The sequence below is a fragment of the Myotis myotis genome, unplaced genomic scaffold, assembly GCF_014108235.1.
Source record: "Myotis myotis isolate mMyoMyo1 unplaced genomic scaffold, mMyoMyo1.p scaffold_m19_p_7, whole genome shotgun sequence".
Classification (NCBI taxonomy): domain Eukaryota; kingdom Metazoa; phylum Chordata; class Mammalia; order Chiroptera; family Vespertilionidae; genus Myotis; species Myotis myotis.
Genome location: NW_023416379.1, coordinates 41,251,926 through 41,273,117, shown reverse-complemented (window position 1 = coordinate 41,273,117; position 21,192 = coordinate 41,251,926). Strand labels below are relative to the sequence as shown.

The window sequence follows — 21,192 nt, the reverse complement described above, 5'->3', positions numbered from 1 at the left end:
AACTCTCTGAGAACCCCACTGTTTAGGGTGTTTAGGAAAGTTCCATTATATAGGCATGACTGATTAAATTATTGATCATCAGTGACTGATTTCAAGCTCCAGGTCCTCTCCCCTCCCCAGGAACAGGAGAAGAAGCTGCCCTCTAATCCCATGGTTGGCTCCTCTGGCAACCAGCCCACATCCTGAAGCTATCTAAGGGCTTTCAGCCACCAGTCATCTCATTAATATAAAAAAAGACATTCTTACATTCTGGAGAACCCAAGGGTCTTAGAAGCTCATGTGTCATAAAGACCAATATATATTTCTTATATCACTGTTCCTTTTAAAGAGCATATTCTTTACAGAATAAAAATCTTTGTACCCACACTCTCATTTGAGAAAAAACGTTATTTTATCAGTTTCCTTCTATTATAAAATAAGGGGCTATGAATATACATTAACAACATACTTGTACACATAAATCCAGAGGGGTTACTCCATTTTTATCTGGCAGGTATTTGGCTCCTCGTAATAGAAGAATCTGTGCTGTGTCTCTCTGACCATGACTGTACAGAAAGAGAAACAAGTTAAAAATATAGTTGTTTTAAAGTCTTTCTCTATGAATTATGGACAGTTAATATGAATCAACGAGGATTAAGAATTTTTAAGAATTGAGAGGAAGATCTGAACTACATCGTCAACAATCAGGAAAACATTTCTCAATGTTAAGTCATACTTTCACTATGTAGGTAAGAAAATGAGCTATTAAATATGAGTATTGAACTTGAGACATATTACCTATAATAAATCATAATATTTTGGGATAAGTAACTGCTACTGAAGACTATGCTTTGGTTTCTTTCTTCCAGTCACTTCCTTTTCAACTCTAACCAGTTTTGCTTAAAAATCTTTGTTCAAAGAGATCCAATGTTTGCTAGGTTAAAACTTAGTGATGCCACCCTAGCTGTTTTGCTCAGTAGTTAGAACACTGGCCTGCAGACTGAAGGGTCTCAAGTTCTATTCTGGTCAAGGCTTGTTTGCAGGCTTGATCCCCTGCACCAGGGCACATGCAGGAGACAACCAATCTATGTGTTTCTCTCACATCGATGTTTTTCTGTCTCTACCCCTCTCTAAAAAATCAATGGAAAAAATATCCTTGGGTAAGGATTAACAACAACAACAAAAAAACTTAGTGATGCCCTCGCTAGGTGGCTCAGTTGGTTGGAGCATCATCCCATACAGCAAAAGGTCATGGGTTCGATTCCTGGTAAGGGCACATACCTAGGGCACAATCTCTGGTAGGGACACATACGGGAGGCAACCAATTGATATTTCTCTCTCACATTGATGTTTCTCTCTCTCTCTCTCTCTCCTCCCCCCACCTTCCTCTCTCTCTAAAATATCAATAAAAACACATCCTTGGGTAAGAATTAAAAAAACAAAAACAACTTAATGATGGGGCCCTGACAGGGTAGCTCAGTTGGGTAGAACATCATCCTGATACACCAATGTTGCAGGTTCATTCTCCGGTCAGCAACCAATACATAAATAAGTGGAACAATAAATCTCTCTCTCTCTCAAATCAATGAATAAAAATAAATAAATAAAACTTGATGAGAATATAATACTAGCAGAAAGTACTTCTAAAAAATTCTTTAACCATATCCCTATGCTTAGACTAACTATATAAATAGCCCAGTTCTGTACAATACTAATCTATCTATATATATAAAAGGCTAAGTGACCGTCCAACTGTCTGACTGGTAGCTATGATGCATACTGACCACCAGGGGGAAGACACTCAATATCGGAGCTGCCGAGCTGCAGTGACTTGGCAGCAGCGGTTCTCGAGTGACCCATCCCGGAAACCAGAAAGGAGGGAGCCCAATTCTGGGGTGCTGTGGGATGCATCACTCGAGAACTGCCCTCTCGCAATTTGAAACCCCCTTAGGGGACATTGGAGAGTAGATTTCAGCCCAATCCCCACAGGCCAGGTGAAGGGACCCACCATTGCACGAATCCATGCACCGGGCCTCTAGTATACTTATATTTTACTATTATACATGGCACTGTTCTATATAAGATATTTTTCAGAAATGTAATTATAGTGATTCATTCCAAAAATTTACTAAGCATTTCAGCAGAAAGCACTGTACTACACATTGACTATAAAGTGGTGAATAAAATAGGCAAAATTCTTGCTTTCACTGAGCTTTCGGTCTAGTAGGGGAGACACACTGTAAACAAGCAAATACGCCATATATATGATAGAAAATTTGGGGAGAGGCTTACTTGGATTGGTGAGGAATTGCCTTTCTACAAAGTAACAGTTAAGCAGTGACATGAAGGAGTCAGCCATATAGGAAGCCTAGGAGCCCCAGCTGGTTTGGCTCGGAAGATAGAGTGTCAGCCTGTGGACTCAAGGGTCCCAGATTCGATTCCGGTCAAGGGCACATGCCCAGTTGCAGGCTCGATCCCCAGTGGGGGGGTGTGCAGGAGGCAGCCGATCAATGAGTCTCTCTCATCATTGATGTTTCTATCTCTCCCTCTTCCTTCCTCTCTGAAATCAATAAAAATATATTTTAAAAAGGAAAAAAAGAAGCCTAGGGAAGACCTTTTCAGGCAAAACAAATAGCATGTAGAATAGCCTGCTGGAAAGAGTCAGCTGTGTTTGGGGAACTCAAAGATAACCAATGCAACCAAAGCAGAGTGAGCCAAGTAGGGGTCAGACCACGCAGGTCTCACGGGTGAATGCAGATTAGATTTTATTTGAAATATAACAAAGAAGCACTGAAAAGTTTTAAATACAGGGTTTAAACACAAAGTGACAAGACTAATTCATTTTTTAAAGGTCACTTTGGCAACTGAGGAAAGAACAGTGGAAGAGAAAGAAGAATCAGAAAAACCACTTATGAGACTACTGCAGTACTCTAGATAAGAGGTAACAACTCTAACCAAAGTGGTTTCAGTGAGTTGGAATAAAGAGATTCAGAATATATTCTGAAGGTGGAATTTATAGAACTGACTAATTCCAAGTGGAGGGTCAGAGAAAGAAAGATATAAAAAACAATGACCTGCCCTGACTGGTTTGGCTCAGTGGATGGAGCGTCAGCCTGCGGACTAAAAGGTCCCGGGTTCGATTCTGGTCAAGGGCATGTACCTTGGTTGCGGGCACATCCCCAGTGGGGAGTGTGCAGGAGGCAGCTGATTGATGTTTCTCTCTCATCAATGTTTCTAACTCTCTATCCCTCTCCCTTCCTCTCTGTAAAAAATCAATAAAATATATTTTAAAAAAACCAAAAAACAAAAAAACAATGACCTAGTTTCTGGTTTAAACTGAAAGGATATGGGTTCCGATGACTGAGATTAGAAAAACTGGAGGAGGTTTGAAAAGGAAAATCAGAAACCTGTATTTTGGACATGGTGACATTTGACATTTTATGAAACTTTCAAATGATGGTGTAAATCAGGCAAGTGGACATTTCAAATCTGAACCTTCAAAGAGAGGTCTTATCTAGAAACAACCTTTCAATATAGAATATGATTTCACGGAATCAAACAATGATATTATTCATAAACTCAAGATACTATGGAAGTAACTGGTTTTCTTAAGTATAATTTTAGAAAATAACTAAATTCAGATAAGATCTAGTCTAGAGATCCAAAGTCCTTGTATTATAATTCAAAGTTGTGCGATGATGATTTGAATCAGTCTGATCAAAGTAACATCAGAAATCCTAAAGAGAAGCTAAACAAGAAGAAAAGCAGGTCTTTCAGTCTAAAATAAATCTCCAATAAAATGTTATAAAACAAAAACAAAAAATAAAGAAAAGAAGAGCTTTTTGGAGAGCTCTATATTTGAATTTAAGAGCCTAAATAAATATTATAATTCATATAATCTAAACCAAAGGGAAGAATCACTAGTGTATTGTGAACTGTTCCTAACTGCTAACTACATTAATATAACATTGTGTGCGTGCGTGTGTTTGTGTGTGTGTGTGTGTATGTGTGTGTGTGTGTGCATGTGGGGGAAGGTGTATGTGTATAATTATTATATTGCAACCTCCATAAGGACTGAGGTATATTTATTACTGTATCACTAATGCTATAATAATGGATGGCAAATAGCGAGTGCTAACTAAATGTTTGCTAATTATATAAATGAATCAATGAACAAAATAAGTGCTTTAAGAAAATGAACCAAGACATAGTACAAAAATAACTTAATGCAGAATTTAATATCTAACAATAATGATTCAAAAGAAATTTTTTTTAATTTACAAATCCAGAGAAAGCAAATACAGAACTGTGGACCAAGACATACTTTAATAGCTTATCCCATTGGAATTGACCTGGAACTTAATAAAGACAACTAGGAAAATTAGTGGATTATGTCTTTTCTCATTAGTTAATAAGTAATTAATATAAAATTGAATAATCAAAGATATCAAAAGCTGCACTTACACCATATAAAAACACTGGCAATATAACAGAAAATATTTTTCCTCATGCGGTTAAGTAACAACCATAATGCTATATACTTCATCTTAAAAGACATCATAGTATTAATGAAAAAAACAAGAGAGCCTTAGAAAATATACAGAAATGTTTGTGTTTGGAAATATAGTAAATACACGACATTCTTTAATGACAGTATCTGGAAATATAAAATCTCATACCTGCAAGCGAAGTACAATGGAGTGGCTCCTGATACATTTGGCCTGTTAATATCAGCACCACTGTCTAGCAAGCATTGCACTGTCTAGGGAGGAAAAAAACAAAACAATTAAAAGTAGATCAGAAAAGTCAAACAAAGACACAATTATCACAATTTCAATCCATATAAGAAAAGTTCTTGCCACAACTTGAAGCTTTAAAGAATGAGTAGGAACATGACAATTACGATGGCTGAACAAATTCAATTTTTGATAAGCTCTCTGGGTCTCTCAGGCACTATACAATATATGTGGAATTGTCAATGCAATCTAAACTGTGCTAACCTGGGAAAGCTCTAAACAACTGACACATGTAGCTACCAAGGACTTTAAATTGGCTAATATAACTGAGGAACTAAATTTTAATTTTATTTTAAACAGCCATATATGGCTAGTAAATTGAATAGTGCTGCTCTAAATATTTGAATTTAAAAAACATGTTTTTTTTGCCTCTAAAAAGAAAAACATAGGTACCAGCCCAGCCGGTTTGGCTCAGTGGTTGAGCATCGACCCCCGCACCAAGAGGTCACCAGTTCGATTCCTGGTCAGGGCACATGCCTGGGTTGCGGGCTTGATCCCCAATAGGGGCATGCAGGAGGCAGCCAATAGATGTTTTGCTCTCATTGATATTTCTATCTCCCTCTCTCTCTTTCTTCCTCTCTCTCTAAAAATCAATAAAAACATATTTTAAAAAATAGGTACCAGAGCTATAAATCTCTCAAAGTCAAAGAGCATAACTGGTAAAGTACAAAATGTTAAAAAGCCAAGTTTTTTGTTGTTAACAGCAGCCAATACTGACTCAGTTTTTCTGATCACCATTCAAATGTACTCTGTCCTCTAAGCTTTTCTTGTGCAATCATCTGACTAATATTAACAAAAAGTAAGCTAATATAAAATCTTAAGAATACATATCTTTTGATTAGGGATTGGGCAAGGCTCGCCTGAAAACCTTAAAAAAGAGTCTGGTTATATTCCTATGATCCTCATTTGAATTTCTCCTGCAAAAAAAAAAAAAAAAAAATGCACAAAAAACTTGAAAGTTTTTGGAATTAGGCTGTATAGTATTACTTCTGGGTTGAACACACATGTTCATCTTTCGTGCTGCTCTAAAACCTAGTGCAATGATAGTAAAATAGTAAGACTATAGCTCTGGCCGGTGTGTTCAGTGTTTAGAGCCTGCACACCAAAGGGTCTCGGCTTCAATTCCCGGTCAAGGACACGTACCTGAGTTGTAGGTTCCATCCCTGCCTGGTTGGGGTGCATGCAGGAGGCAATCAATCAATGTGTCTATCTCACATCAATGTTTCTCTCTTCCTCTCCCTTCCTCTCTCTCTAAAATCAATCAAAAGAAACACACAAAGAAGGCTCACCAAGTACCCAGTCTAATAAATTAAAAGGCTTTCAAAAGGTTCCATCAAAGTGAAATTTCACAATACTGAGGAAATTTGATTCCAGAGATAATGAGAAATCAGACTGGCATTAACAGCAACACTGGAATCTAAAAGATAAAATGCCTTGAAAATTGCAAGTTAAATGACTTCCAACACAGAATTCTTTAGCTAGCCACACTATCATTCAAATACACAATTTTAAATTAAAACACACACAAAATATGTTCACCTATATACTAGTAAGATTTCAAAAAAAATTACCTCCAATGTACCTTTCTCAAGAACCTACTGGAGCATATTCTCCTCCAAAACAAGGGACTACACTAAAATGTAGTAAGATGTGGAATCCAGAGTACTGGAGATCAAACACAGGAGAGAATAAGCAATTTCCAGGTTTAGAGAAGAAGAATAAAACTGGTATTATCTAATGAATCTGTCTTTGTAGAAAACAGTCCTGAGATACCTCTCAGCTCATATTTTTGTAGAAGTATATAGGAAGAATTACTGATTAATAAAAAGAAAATTGAGCAAAGTCAATTTTAAGAAAAATAGTCCCTTAGGTAGAAAATATTGTTATAGTTCACTACTTGACTCAGCAATAAACAATATTTACCCAACTATATATACAACTAATATTGTCTAAGCAAAATCTGTGATATAATTAATTTTAGAAAATGGGGAAAAGAGGGCATGGGGAGAGGATTTAAATGAGCTAAACCCGCATGCACCATAACAAGAATTGATCCAGAGATATTTAAAAGTCATGAATTGAGAAAGACCAGAGGAAGCATGTTCTTTGGAAATAGATATCGTAAGAAAAGGTGAAAGAGTTGAATATTGTTGCCTGGTGATCATGACTTGACAAAGAAGATTGATGATTTAATGGACTATTATTATTACAAAGGTTTTGATAAAAATATTTTAAAATCTACTATTCACATCTTGCTCTTTGAATTTACTTCTATCCCAAGAGAAATTCTAAAATCCATATAATCTATGTAATATAATAGAAATATTACATAAAACTTTATAATCAGCTATAGAATTCCCTAAACTGGGCACAGTGGTTTAGTACCGCTTTCAAAGAGAAAAAAAATAAGCATTTGGGTCATTTTATAAGATAAGGCCTATTTAAGCCTTTTGATCATGGTTTATCCCTTTTTTATTTTTGACCTAGAAGTTCTCTGTATAATCCCCAAAATGGGTGATGGATAGCCATAATACTGTTTTACTATGATAGAAGTTACAGACAAACTCTCAAAAAGCTCAGAAGAGATGAAAGCAAATATATCAAATATATATAATATGCAATTAAAACCTAGCAATCCAGAGAGAAGCTGAAATAAAGTAATTATTAATAAAACAAATTATGATTCCATAAAAATTATGTTAAGACTAATTAATGATATAATAATATTAATCACCTTAACATGTGCCTGGACACTACTAATAAGCATTTATAATTTCATTTATTTTTTTTTTAATTTCCTCATTGATTAAGGTTATCATTTCATTTAATAGATCCTGTGAGGAAGTCAATATTCTCTCCACTTTTGCAAGCAGGAAACTGAGTCTCAAAGGGGTCAAATAATGTGTACCCAACACACAAATAAATAGGGAAGCAGGAATTAAAACCTAAGCCCAGGTTCATAACCATTATGCTATTTACCAAAAAGCAGAAGTTCTAATTTTTCTGAATTCAGATTACTAAATATATTATAACTAATTTGGCATATCTTCATAAGCTACATTAATCATAGATGACCTAATAATTCCCTATTGGATAACTGCCTAGCCAACTATTGGTGTTTACTTTTTAAATGATGCTAAAACCATATTCTTTTTATAATATTTCTCTATTTTTATTTATATTGTAGAGCTTAACAACTTAGCCATTAGACTAACATTAGTCAAACCTGGGTTTTTGAGTGGCTCCCATCTTAAACAATTTGGTTCTCAACCAAGTTGTTCAAGGGGTGAGAGATGGGGGTGTCTTGGTTGTTGAAAAGCTTCTCTCAGGCTACAAAGGAGAGAATGCACAAGTATGAGTCAGTTTAGCACTAACATCTCAGGAAATAATGCTATGAATATTTTTGTGGATTTTGGTTTTTGGGGTTTTGTTTTTTTGTGTTGTCTTATTTGCTTCTGTTGCTAGTGAAATGGGTGATTAGCACAATTTTAAAACATAAAGAGGCCATCAAGAGTGCTAATATTGCTAATGGTGTGAAAGAAATGATCACTGGCAATTGAAGAAGTAGAAAAACCAGTAATCCCACTTCTAGGAATGTATTCCAAGAAAACAGAAACACCAATCAGAAATGATATATGTACCGTTATGTTCATAGCAGCACAATTTACAATAGCTAAGATTTGGAAACAGCCTAAGTGCCCATCAGCAGATGAGTGGATTAAAAACTGTGGTACATCTACACAATGGAATACTACACTGCGGTAAAAAAGAAGGAAATCTTACCATTTGCAATAGCATGGATAGAACTGGAGAGCATTATGCTAAGTGAAATAAGCCAGTCAGAGAAAGATAAATATCACATGATCTCACTCATTTGTGGAATATAATGAACAACATAAACTGATGAACAAAAACAGATTCAGAGTCAGAGAAGCATCGATCAGACCATCAAACCTCAGAGGAAAGGTAGGGGGCCGTGGGGGTAAGGGGGAAAGATCAACCAAAGGACCTGTATGCATGCATATAAGTCTAACCAATGGACACAGACACCAGGGAATGAAGGCATGAACGGGGGGGGCGGGGGAGCTGAGGGGGGGCACAATCGGGGCATAAGGACACATATGTAATACCTTAATGAATAAAGAAAAAAAAGAAAAGAAACTTTAATGAATAAAAAAAATCACCTTGCAGCACTGAAATGAGTGAAAAATCATCAATATTTGTGATTAAAAAGTTTACAGATTTCTTTTTGTAAAAGCTCTGAAATAGGAGAAGAAAGTCTAATGCAGAATTCAATTATCAATTAAATGGCTTAATGGGACAAGGAGCAAGAAAGTCACAAAGACCCTAAATCACTGTTTTTTTGTTAATCCTCATACGAGGATATTTTTTCCACTGGTTTTTTCAGAGAGAGTGAAAGGGGGATAGGTGGAAGAGAGAGAGGAAGAGAGAGAGACATTGATGTGAGAGAGACACATCAATTGGCAAAGCTGCAATCCGGGTACGTGCCCTTGAGACCAGGAATTGAACCTCAAACCCTTCGGTGCATGGGCCAATGTTCTAACCACTGAGCAATGCCCATGGCCAGGACCTAAATCACAGTTTAAAAAAAATTTTCCAGTCTATATACACAAAGGATAAAATAACTTCGTAACTAGTAAAACTCAGGTAGATGAAACTATTTATTAAATAAATACATAAAAGCATTTGAAGAAACAATACTACTTAAAAATTTTAAGCTATATAGAAGTATAAGGCAAAAACATAATCAAAGAGAATAAATTATAGATTCAACTACTAAAACCCCTAGGGATTCTCAAAAGCAAAGATGTCCAGCAATACAAACAAATCAAACATGATCTTTTATAAGAATCAGCACTATAAATATTCATTTCACTTAAAGGTACAAAAGAAAAAAGTGACACTCAGAAATGGAAAAAAAAAGGCAGGAAAAAAGGTCAAAATGGTACTGCATTTGACTAGTACATTCCATCTTTCAACAAAAATTTCAATGTCTATTATGTACTAGGTACAACTCTAGATGCTGGAGTGACAGCAATGAATAAAAAGGACAAAAATCTCTGCCTTTATGAAGCTTGCATTCTAGTGGAAAAGGAAGACCAAGAGACAAATGAAATAAACAAAATATGTACTCTGCTAGATGGTGATAAAAACCTATCCAGAGAAATGAATAGAATTCAAATGACAGATTTAAATTTATTTTATCAAATTTCTCACTCCTGCCAAAACCGGTTTGGCTCAGTGGATAAAGCGTCGGCCTGCGGACTGAAAGGTCCCAGGTTCGATTCCGGTCAAGGGCATGTACCTGGGTTGCGGGCACATCCCCAGTAGGAGATGTGCAGGAGGCGGCTGATCGATGTTTCTCTCCCATCGATGTTTCTAACTCTCTATCTCTCTCCCCCTTCCTCTCTGTAAAAAATCAATAAAATATATTTTTTAAAAAAAATTTCTCACTCCTAAACCCTTATACACAAATATTTCTGTAAAAAATTGTACTGTCTGCTTAACGGAATATAAGCCATTAATTAAAAAAATAATTGTGATTTACAATGTTCGTAAGTTCTATTTTCGGAATTTTATGCCTTTTCATTTACTTGCAAAAAATTAAGCTCAGCAGCTTACAATTTAATAACTGTAAACACGTAAAAGTGTATCGACATAAATATTTGTGACTGTAGCTGAATACCTATATTTTTGAAGTTATCACAACACATTTTAAGCACTACAGTGAATCACTTTATGTGACTAATTTAGATCACCAGAATATGCTTTTAAAGTAATTCAAACCTTGAAGTCCCCCTCCTCCCCTTAAAAAACAAAAACAATTATTCTGATTCCTAGGTAATCTACTATGGAGGGGTCTTCTTCCTCACAGAATAAGAGAGTGCTGGGAAAGAACCCTGAAAGGAAAGCACTGAAAGAGGATTTTCATATGGCTCTCACGAAATTCTTAAGCAGAAACAACACATTTTCAACAGAATTCATGACCTTTCAAGTGATAAAACAATATCCTGAGCTGAAAACTAATGTTTAAAGCTAATGTTTGGGTCAATCACAAAAGTCATTTAATTGAAGGCAGTGACTAACAAAGACCACCTGTGCCCAATACACTGATAAATTACAAAGAAATCCAAAGCACCTCTACTTTATCAATGTCAACACTCTAAACAACACTAATCAAAATAAAAAGGTATAGATATTCAATATTAAAACTACAAGTAAAATCTATTATGGTACTATCATTTGCTAAAAGACCAAACAACAAAAAAGCAAGCATCTTTGTTTTATCTTCTTTTAAAAAGAATTGTGATTATTAACTAATGTCACTCCAATAAATTTAATTACATTTTAAAAATTCTGAACATTAGAAAAATATTCTGATGAAATGACTTAATAGCAATGCACAAATAAGTTAAGCGCTAAGAAAAACGACCAACTCACTAATCAGTGACTGGTTTATATAAATCTTCTCTAGAAATCTGTTCACATAAAACTATAGAAACTTTGAACTCTTATGTAACATCTAGAAAAAAATCAATTATTATCCAGTTCTGTGAGAAAAACCAGAGTAAAGAGAACTTTTTTTAAAAAATATATTTTATTGATTTTTTATAGAGAGGAAGGGAGAGGGATAGAGAGTTAGAAACATCGATGAGAGAGAAACATTGATCAGCTGCCTCCAGCACATCTCCCACTGGGGATGTGCCCACAACCCAGGTACGTGCCCTTGACCGGAATCGAACCTGGGACCCCTCAGTCCGCAGGCCGACGCTCTATCCACTGTGCCAAACCGGTTTTGGCATAAAGAGAACTTTTCATTATTTACTCACATTGCCTAGAAGTGATAAAGTAGAATTCTAACATTAAAATAAAAAAAAATTACTCTAAACCTAAAAATACAAAAAAAAAGAAAGAAATGTTGGAGTATCTACCTTTGTGCCTCAAGGCAGATCCAATTAATGTTTTTGCAAAGCTTTCAATTAAGCGTGGTCTATAATCTCTGGATGAAAAGCTTGGGAGCTGGCTTAAGATAGCAAGAGAGCTGACTGAACATAGGTGAGCACTGTTCCTTAACAAGCCTACAATTTCAGCAAAAAATGCAGTCAGTTCTATCAAAGATAGTCTATAATCCCATAATTAGTAACATACAGCTAATTAACAACTGACCTAAGAAAGTTGTGTCAAAATAGCTTAAATCTAAGCAGGATTCAGCTACCATTTTAAGTTTGTGAAGCTTCAGATTCAGCTATATAAATTTAGAAATATAAAATTTATTCTGATAAAAGTAACATTTATTGTACAAATAAATTGAAATTCGTTTCTAAATTAATCCTGCTGTGTACTCTAACTTATATAAATTGAGAATGAACCATCTGAAAGTTTTCTAGGGTTTCTAAATCCAAAGTATTCCAGAAATCAGTAAGCAACTATTTGTGGCAACTCAACACATTAATAAATTTAATTAATAACAAAGAAAAAATTACCAAAATATTCATTCAACTTATGGCCAAATAAATTGGAGTCAATTATACACCATGTAGAATAATATGAGGCTTCACTACTCTTTCTAACAATGAGATTAAAACTCAAAAAACACAATAGCTTTTTGCACAAGCTAAGTCAATTAAGGACCCAGATAGTGCTCTCTATACTTTGCTTGAAGAATCCCATCATCCATATTAATAATGACAGTAATAGTACCAAAACTATTAGTGCTCTTAAGTGTTTTCCAACGTGTTCACAATGCTTTTCTTAATGATGTGATCAGTAAACAGAATATACCTTAGGAGCTACATAAGGCATGGGAACAAAGAGTTGCCAAAGACTATACTATAATAAGCCAGCTGAATAATCAAACTCTGAAATGATATGTCAAAATCAGTATCAAAAAACAAACCATAATTTTAGTATCATATAGCTAATAAACAATTTACCTAAGGAAAGTTATAGATAATTGCATTATTCAGAAATTGTTATGATCATTTCTTTGACCTGATCACTTATAAACAGGAATAGAAGTAGCTTAAAATTTAGTGCTGTTATGTTGCGACGACAAATAAAAGATCGGAAGGTACTCTTCAACTGCCGAAACCACTTCTTTCCAACAAGAGGATGATGAGACCTTTACTGCTAATGAAATTGATGCATCTATTTGAAATCATAGCAAAGATTACTCGATTTCTTAGTTATGACAAAAATGAATATACCAAATCTTTTAACTTTAAAAAAGTAATGTAAATCTGTAATTCTTAGCCTGACAGCAAAAATGTAGTCAATTACAAATTCTACAAAGCTTTAGCGCTCTCAGCCAGTTAAATCTCATCATGCCCCTTTGAAATTTACTCTAAAATGAGATTAGATTGAAACTTCAGAGGACTTCTTTGTCATAGCTGTTTCTATAATTTGAAAGAAATTATATGCTTTTAAAAATGTTTTAAAATAGAGTTTCTTTCCCCCTCTAAAGTTTCCTATTTCATTTTATAAAAAATACATAATCAATATGCAAGCTTTTCAGCTTAAACATAAACTGAAATCTTGAACCTGTATCTACATGGACACCAGTATTGAATACCTGTTAATGATTTGATGTAAGAACTGGCTACTTTGAGACAATAAAAAGGCCATTTTCACTTGCCACTAAAATAAGTCCCAATTGTGATACCTGACAAAGCATTTTAGACTCCGTAGTCAACTTATGGAAAGATACACAGAGTTTAAAAAATCAATAATCCCTATCCAGTAATAACTTATCATATCTTATAACCCAATAAATCATATTCAGCTCTAGATAAAAGGATATGCTTATCCATGGAACTGTGAACACAGACCAGAAATACATGAGTAATTATGAGACACAGGTAATATTAGTACAACTGTCAACACAGATTTTTAGAAATACAATTCAGCCTGGAGGCTAGAAGGTACACTAATTTTTCAAGATCCTTTCTTGCCCTAATTGAAGAAGGATTAAAGATGAATACAATGATTCCAAAAACAGTTTTAAATATTATCTGTATATGATCCTTCCAGATAACTACAATTGATTAACTATGACAGAATGGAATCTCACTCACTAATACAATCAACCACCAGTCAACATGGTTTTTTGTACACTTCCTCCTCTACTATATCTGCAAAATCTCACCCTGTAAAACTCATCACCACAGTAAAGTCAGGCTCCCTATAAATCTTCTGAGAATATAATTCTTCAAAGGCATTTGGCTATGAGGAATTCTCCCTTACTTTACCACACCTGCTTTCAGTTCAAACCATATGGAATATATTATACTTATACTACCTACCTTTCAATAACTTCAGAAGGCAATTCTAAATTTCTAATGCAGCCTGTAATGCACGTTTTGAAATAAGATTTTCTATGCAATTCTTGCTTCTTCACTGATTCAAGGAAGCTAAAATGAGATTTTGTAGATCATTCCTAATCTGAATTCCAGTTTTTTCCTACACAAGTTCCTGAACAACAGGTAGGGTTTGCAATCTTAGTACATGACACTCCACTTACCTGTTATAAAGATAAATTTCAAAAAAATAAAGTACAGTCCAGTATAGAAAACACGAGAGAGAGAGAGAGAGAGAGAGAGAGAGAGAGAGAGAGAGAGAGAGAGAGAGAGAGACAGACAGACAGACAGACACTAGGCCACTCAAGAGTAGAATATTTCAGATCATTTTTTATCATATAAAATATTTTTTAAATTTAATAGTGTGGACTCTGAGACAATGAGAAGAAATGTTCCTTGAAAATACTGGGTTACTTTTCAGATAATAAAAGACAAAAAAATTAAAAACGAACAATGATGTTCAGAAAAATTCCATGTAATCAAAAGAATCCTATATCCCTCCTTTTATCTAACTCTTAAATAAGACAATGTCAACCTTGGCCTCACAATCTTAAAGAAGTGAAATATTCTGTGAACTGAAGTCATACATAAAGCATCTAAAACGTAGGATCCTATATCCTGAACCAGGTTAGGAAAAAAGTGTTTGCAGAGAAGGAAACCAATGACTCCACTAAAAATTCTCCCACAAAAAGATAAGACTCAAAGAATATACAAAAAAATAAATATAAACAAGCAAATTTTGTAGCTTTAAAGTTGTATAGAGTTGGTCTTTGTTGTCATTTTTACAGTTAGCAAGTAAATAAGCAACATTCTATTGTCAATAACAGTAAATGCATGTGTGTGTGTGTGTGTGTGTGTGTGTGTGTGTGTGTGTGTGTGGCGGGGGTGGGGGAGGAAACAACAGGAAAGTAACCAGGAAATTATAGCAAAGCAAATATTCATTTATAATTGTAAGCTAACAACCTTTATATAAGGCAGCAAAGTCTCCTAATGAGAGAAAACTATTAGGAATTTTAAAAGCCAAATGTTTGTACATAGAATTAACAGAAAACTATTGCTATAAAACAAATGCATGATTTTAGAAACCTAAAGTCTGAAAGAAAACAACTGTCATTCTAGTGCTTGCATCATATTCTGAGATAGTAGACAAATATGATAACCCAAGTTAAATGATTTAAGAAATGTCAGTATTCACTTTCTTTATATCTAATCCCAATCACTGAGGCTTAGTAATAAAAAATAAAAGAAAATATGAAAAACTTAGTTGGTAAAATTGAGAACAAAACATAATTGTTAAAATTATATATGAACATACTACATTTAAATTTTTAATATATTCAGCTATTTAAAAATCTATGAATCAGAAATGAAGTTAAAATCCAAATTATAAATATTATAAACAGATTTTAAAGGACTATTTTCTATTCCTTTTTCCACATAAAATATATTAACCAAAAGTCTGTATGATGCAGAAAATGTTATAACAAGATTTTGCTATGATGCTTCATGTTTCCAATTATGTATGCACAGTGAGAAACTTTTCATGATTCAAAGTTTTCAAAAATAAACACATGCAACTTAAAGTTCTCACAGCTGAATTTACCGTCTTGTGACCATTCTGGCAGGCCACATGCAGCGCTGTCTGCCCCATTGCATCCTCAACATCGACGTCACTGACGTGCTGTACAAGGTCATGGAGTAGCTCTGTCCGCCCATTCACAGCCAGCCAGTGTATCTGTGCAGTCAGTTAGTTACTTAGCATTTATGCAGGAGTGTTTCACATAAAAACAGCAGATAGATGCTATTACTTCCCAACTGTGAGCATAATACACACTAAAGACTAAAATTAAAATTTAAGCCTATATATATTTTTCTATATTTTTACAGGGGGAAAAATATGCATCAAGATATAGGTTACACCACCATGTATTTCAAAATCAAGCACTTCATGGTTCAAAGTAATTAAGTTTAGACTTAGGATCACCAAATAGTCTGCTTCTTAGATGATCCCGAACTCTATGAATAGGTTTTCTCTATAGAAAAGGTACTGAATAATTTTCCTTCCCCAGAAGCAAACATAAATTAAAAAGTAATTAACAAAGTGGGTGCCATATTCTTTACTTCAGTTGGTTAGAGCATCTACTCCATACTCCAAGGTTTTGTATTCTATTCCTGGTGAGGGCACATACAAGAATCAACCAATGAATGTATAAATAAGTAGAACAACAAAGCATTGTTTCTTCCTCCCTCTCGCTCTCTCTCTCTCTCTCTCTCTCTCTAAAAAGCAATCAATATATTTTTTTACAAATCCAATTAGAAAATGGACAATTGACATGAATTATCATTTCATATAATAGGATGAACAAATGGTAAAAAACGCACAAATGGTAAAAAAACGCATATAAAAAGATGTTCAACAATATCAGCAATTAGGCAAGAGCAAAGTAAAACTACAAGAGATATAATTATCCTATCTAATAAAAGAGAAACATGGTAATTAGCATACGACCGCTACCCTACCCATTGGCTAATCAGGGCGATATGCAAATTAACCGCCAGCCAAGATGGCGGCCAGCAGCCAGGCAGCTTGAAACTAACATGAGGCTTGCTTGCTTCAGTAACGAAGGAAACCTGCCTTGCCGGCCTCTGAGCCTGCAGTCTGAAACATTGTAACAAATATAGAAGCTAAACAAAACCCCAGAAACCTGCTTTCAGAGAGCTGGGATCTCAGAGCTGGAGTTATACATTGTTTCATTATAGAACCGAAACAAACCAGATACCTGCTTTCAGCAGCGGAGGCCTAAGAGCTGGAGCCTCAGAGCTAAAGCTGGCCCAGAATTTAAAAAAAAAAGAAAAAAAGGAGCGGTTGGGAGCTTCAGCCCTCAGCCCCTCACCCAGACTGGCCAGGCACCCCAGTGGGGACCCCCACCCTGAAGGGTGTGTGACCAGCTGCAAACAGCCATCATCCCCTCATCCAGGCTGGCCAGGCACCCCAGTGGGGACCCCCACCCTGATCCAGGACACCCTTCAGGGAAAACCAGCCGGGCCCCACACGTGCACCAGGCCTCTATCCTATATAGTAAAAGGGTAATATGCCTCCCAGCACCAGGATCAGCGGAGCCGCAAGGCCTCCCGGCACTGGGATCAGCGTGACAGGGGGCAGTGCCCAAACCCCCTGATCGCCCTGCGGCTCTGTGTGTGACAGGGGGCGGCACCCCAACCCCATGATCGGCCCTGCTCTATGTGTAACAGGATGCGGTGCCCCAACCCCCCCCCCCCCAAGGGCCCTGCTCTGTGTGTGACGGGGTAGAGCCATAACCTCCCCATCGGCCCTGCCCTGAGTGTGACAGTGGCGGCGCCCCAACCCCATGATCGGCCCTGCTCTGTGGGTGATAGAGGGTGACTCCCCAACCGCCCCCCACGGGCCCTGCTCTGTGTGTGACGGGGTAGAGCCATAACCTCCTCATCAGCGCTGCCCTGAGTGTGACAGGGTGCGGCACCCCAACCCCCTGATCGGCCCTGCTGTGTGTGTGACCGGGGCAGTGCCCCAACTCCCCTATCGGCCCTACTCTGTGAGTGACAGGGGGGAGCTCCCCAACCCCCTGACTGGCCCTGCTCTGTGCATGACAGGGGGAGCTCCCCAACCCCCTGATGGGCCCTGCTCTGTGCGTGACAGGGTACGGAGCCCCAACTCCCCTGATGGGCACTGCTCTGTGCGTGACAGGGCCAGCGTCCCAACCCCCTGATTGGCCCTGCTCTGTGTGTGACAGGGGGTGGCACCGCAACCTCCCCATCGACCCTGCCTTGAGTGTGACAGGGGGCGGTGCCCCAACCCCCCAATCGGCCCTACCCTGAGCGTGACTGAGGGTGGCATCACAACCTCCCGATTGCCCTGCTCTGTGCATGACAGGGGCGGCGCCCCAACTCCCCAATCAGCCCTGCTCTGAGCCCGACCAGGGGCTGCACCTAGGGATTGGGCCTGCCCTCTGCCACCCGGAAGCAGGCCTAAGCCAGCAGGTCGTTATCTCGCGAGGGGTCCCAGACTGCGAGAGGGCACAGGCCGGGCTGAGGGACCCCTCCCTTTCCCCCCAAGTGCACAAATTTTTGTGCACCGGGCCTCTAGTCCTAAATAATAAAAGCCTAATATGTTAAATGTCCGGTCGCTCGGTCAGCTGTTCAACCAATCAAAGCATAATATGCTAATTATATGCTAAGGCCACTCAACTGCTTGCTATGACATGCACTGACCACCAGGGGGCAGATGCTCCAACTGGTAGGTTAGCTTACTGCTGGGGTCCGGCCAAACAGGATTAAGCTAGGCGGGCCGGACATGCCCTGGAGCCCTCCTGTGGTCCCTCCCTGCTGGCCAACCTCCCGCATCCCTCCCCAACCCCAATCGTGCACCGGTGGGGTCCCTCCACCTGGCCTGTACCCCCTCACCATCTGGGACCCCTTGGGGGATGTTGGAGAGGCGGTTTCGGCCCAATCCCGCAGGCCAGGCCAAGGGACCCCACTGGTGCACGAATTCATGCACTGGGCCTCTAGTACCTATCATAATTGCTAAAATTAAAAAAAAAACATTAACGATATCAAATGCTAGTGAGGATGCTGAAAAACTAGATTCCTGGTAGGTGGTAAACGATACAGTCACTCTGGAAAAGTAAGGCAGAGCATTTGAAAACTAAACATGAAAATGCCATACAACCCAGCAACTGAATTCCTGGGCATTTATTTCAGAGAAATGAAAATGTATGTTCACCCCAAAAACTTATACCCTAATGTTTATGCTTATGGCAGCATTACTTGCAATAGCTCCAAACAGGAAATGACCCAGTTGTCCTTCAAGAGGTGAATGATTAAACAAACAGTGGTATATCTACACCAAGGAATACTAGTCAGTAATATAAAAGAACAAACTATTGATACACACAAAAATCTAAATCAATCTCCAAGGAATATGATGAGTATACAAAAGCCTACCCCAAAAAGTTCCACAATTATGATTCCATGTCTATATTCTTGAAACAACATTTCAGAAAAGAAAAATAGATTAGTGGTTGCCAGGGGTTAGGCATGGGAGTTAAGGGGAAGAAAGGTGTGATTAGAAAAGAAGAGCAACACAAGGCATCTTTGTGGAACTGGAAATGTTCAGGATGTTGACTACAGTAGTGGACCCATGGATCTACACAGGTAATAAAACTGTATAAAACTTAATATATGTACATACATACACACAGGTAAAACTGGGTACAAGCAAGCAAGTAAAACAGGAAATGAGTAAGACTGTATCCATGCCAATACCCTGGTTATGATATTATATTATACTATGGTTCTGTAAAATGTGATCAATGAGAAACTGGGCAAAATATACAGGGGGGGTTTCTGTATCTTACAACTGCATATGAATCTATTAATTACTTCAATTTTTTAAATGCAATTTTTAACTACATGAAAAATAAAATGCTTTATAAAACAGAAAAGTAACAATAGAAAACAACTTAACCTAACTATGAATAGTTTTTACACAATCAAAAACTAAAACATTGAAAAATGACATAACAAAAATTGTGACTCTATTGTAAGGGTCTGAGGGAATGTGCTTGTACATGAAGGGACATGGGAGGGAGGCTGAAAAAGAGAGCAATAATCTTATTGTTCAGAAAATCAATAAGTAAAGCCTAAAACTGAAAAATTCAAAAGGTAGCAATATTAGCATGTCATTCAGATACAGGGAAAACAAATGTTTAAATCCATTAAAAATAGTTGAGAGGAGCTCACTATGGAATGAGAATTTTGGAAGTTGGAAGATCAAGAGAACGTTTTATTTTGGGGGGACAAGGGTGTCATAAGGTATATGTGTATTTACTTGAGGCATAATACCATACAATTCACCTATTTAAGTAAACAACCTCTAGACATGTAGTATATTCAGAGTTGTGTGATCACCACCACCATCAATTTTAGAATACTTTCATTTCTCCAAAAAGAAAACCTGTACCCATTAGCAGTCACTGCCCATTTCCTCCACTTCCTAATATAGGTAAATATAGATAGAGATAAGTATGAATAAAATAGATAGATTAAAAGTCACCCTGACTGCCAGTTGGGTGAAAAGAGTCACCACTGACTTCAGCATTTCCTACTGACGTTCTTTTGCTTCTCACTGAACTTTACCTTAGAGCAGTGGTTCTCAACCTCCTGGCCCTTTAAATACAGTTCCTCATGTTATGACCCAACATAAAATTATTCTCGTTGCTACTTCATAACTGTCATGTTGTTACTGTTATGAATTGTAATGAAATATCTGATATGCAGGATGGTCTTAGGCGACCCCACAGGGGTCGTTCGACCACCAAAGGGGTCGTGACCCACAGGTTGAGAACCACTGCCTTAGAGGCAATGTATTCTTTGATAGTAGTTGTGGGATGGTATTGATGACAAACCAAGCAAATATTCCAAGACTACTACTGCATCATTTTTGTAATTGTGCTGAATTCAGAATAAAGCAACTCAAGTCTAAATACTTCACCAGTAACAGCAATACATATAAGACAGGAAAAAGCCTAAGGGTGATGAATGATAGAGACTTTGAAGACACCAATATTTTGAGTTGGCTTTTTTGTTTGTTTGTTTACTCCTAGCCCCACCCCATCCTTGACAATGTATCTTGGCAATATTCAGGATGGGTGGGTATAAAATGTATTCTACTCAAAACAAGTGGTGGAAGAGTGATTTTTAAGGTAAAAGTGGAAAGGGCTGGCACTCTACCAGGGGATGCTCTTGAGCAGATCATTTAAGAGCACATAGAAACACAGAAACTGAAGATCTGTAAAGTGATATCCTTAAACATACATGCCACAAGCCTTTGGAAGTATTCATGAAGCTCCAGGGGTATCTGAATACCACATTAAGCTCATTGCTCTAATGCAGGGGTGAGCAAACTTTTTGACTCGAGGGCCACAATGGGTTCTTAAACTGGACCAGAGGGCCGGAACAAAAGCATGGATGGAGTGTTTGTGTGAACTAATATAAATTCAAAG

The 21,192-nt window shown here is 37.3% G+C and overlaps 1 protein-coding gene across 15 annotated transcripts in view; it reads right to left on the bottom strand.

Moving 5' to 3' along the window:
* Positions 1-21,192, bottom strand: part of HACE1 (HECT domain and ankyrin repeat containing E3 ubiquitin protein ligase 1) — a 126,021-nt gene that overhangs the window by 92,166 nt on the left and 12,663 nt on the right. For 10 of the 15 annotated variants that reach the window (XR_004968766.1, XR_004968765.1, XM_036316770.1 and 7 more), the window contains 3 exons: positions 15,744-15,887; positions 4,659-4,741; positions 449-545 (listed from right to left, as the gene is read on the bottom strand). Coding sequence is in view for 13 of the 15 variants with exons in the window: in XM_036316770.1 (XP_036172663.1) it covers positions 449-545; positions 4,659-4,741; positions 15,744-15,887 (324 nt within the window). In the remaining 2 variants the exon portion in view is untranslated. Of the gene's footprint in view, positions 1-448; positions 546-4,658; positions 4,742-15,743; positions 15,888-21,192 lie in introns of those variants that run through there. The other 5 variants (XM_036316762.1, XM_036316768.1, XM_036316771.1 and 2 more) reach the window with 3 other exon arrangements.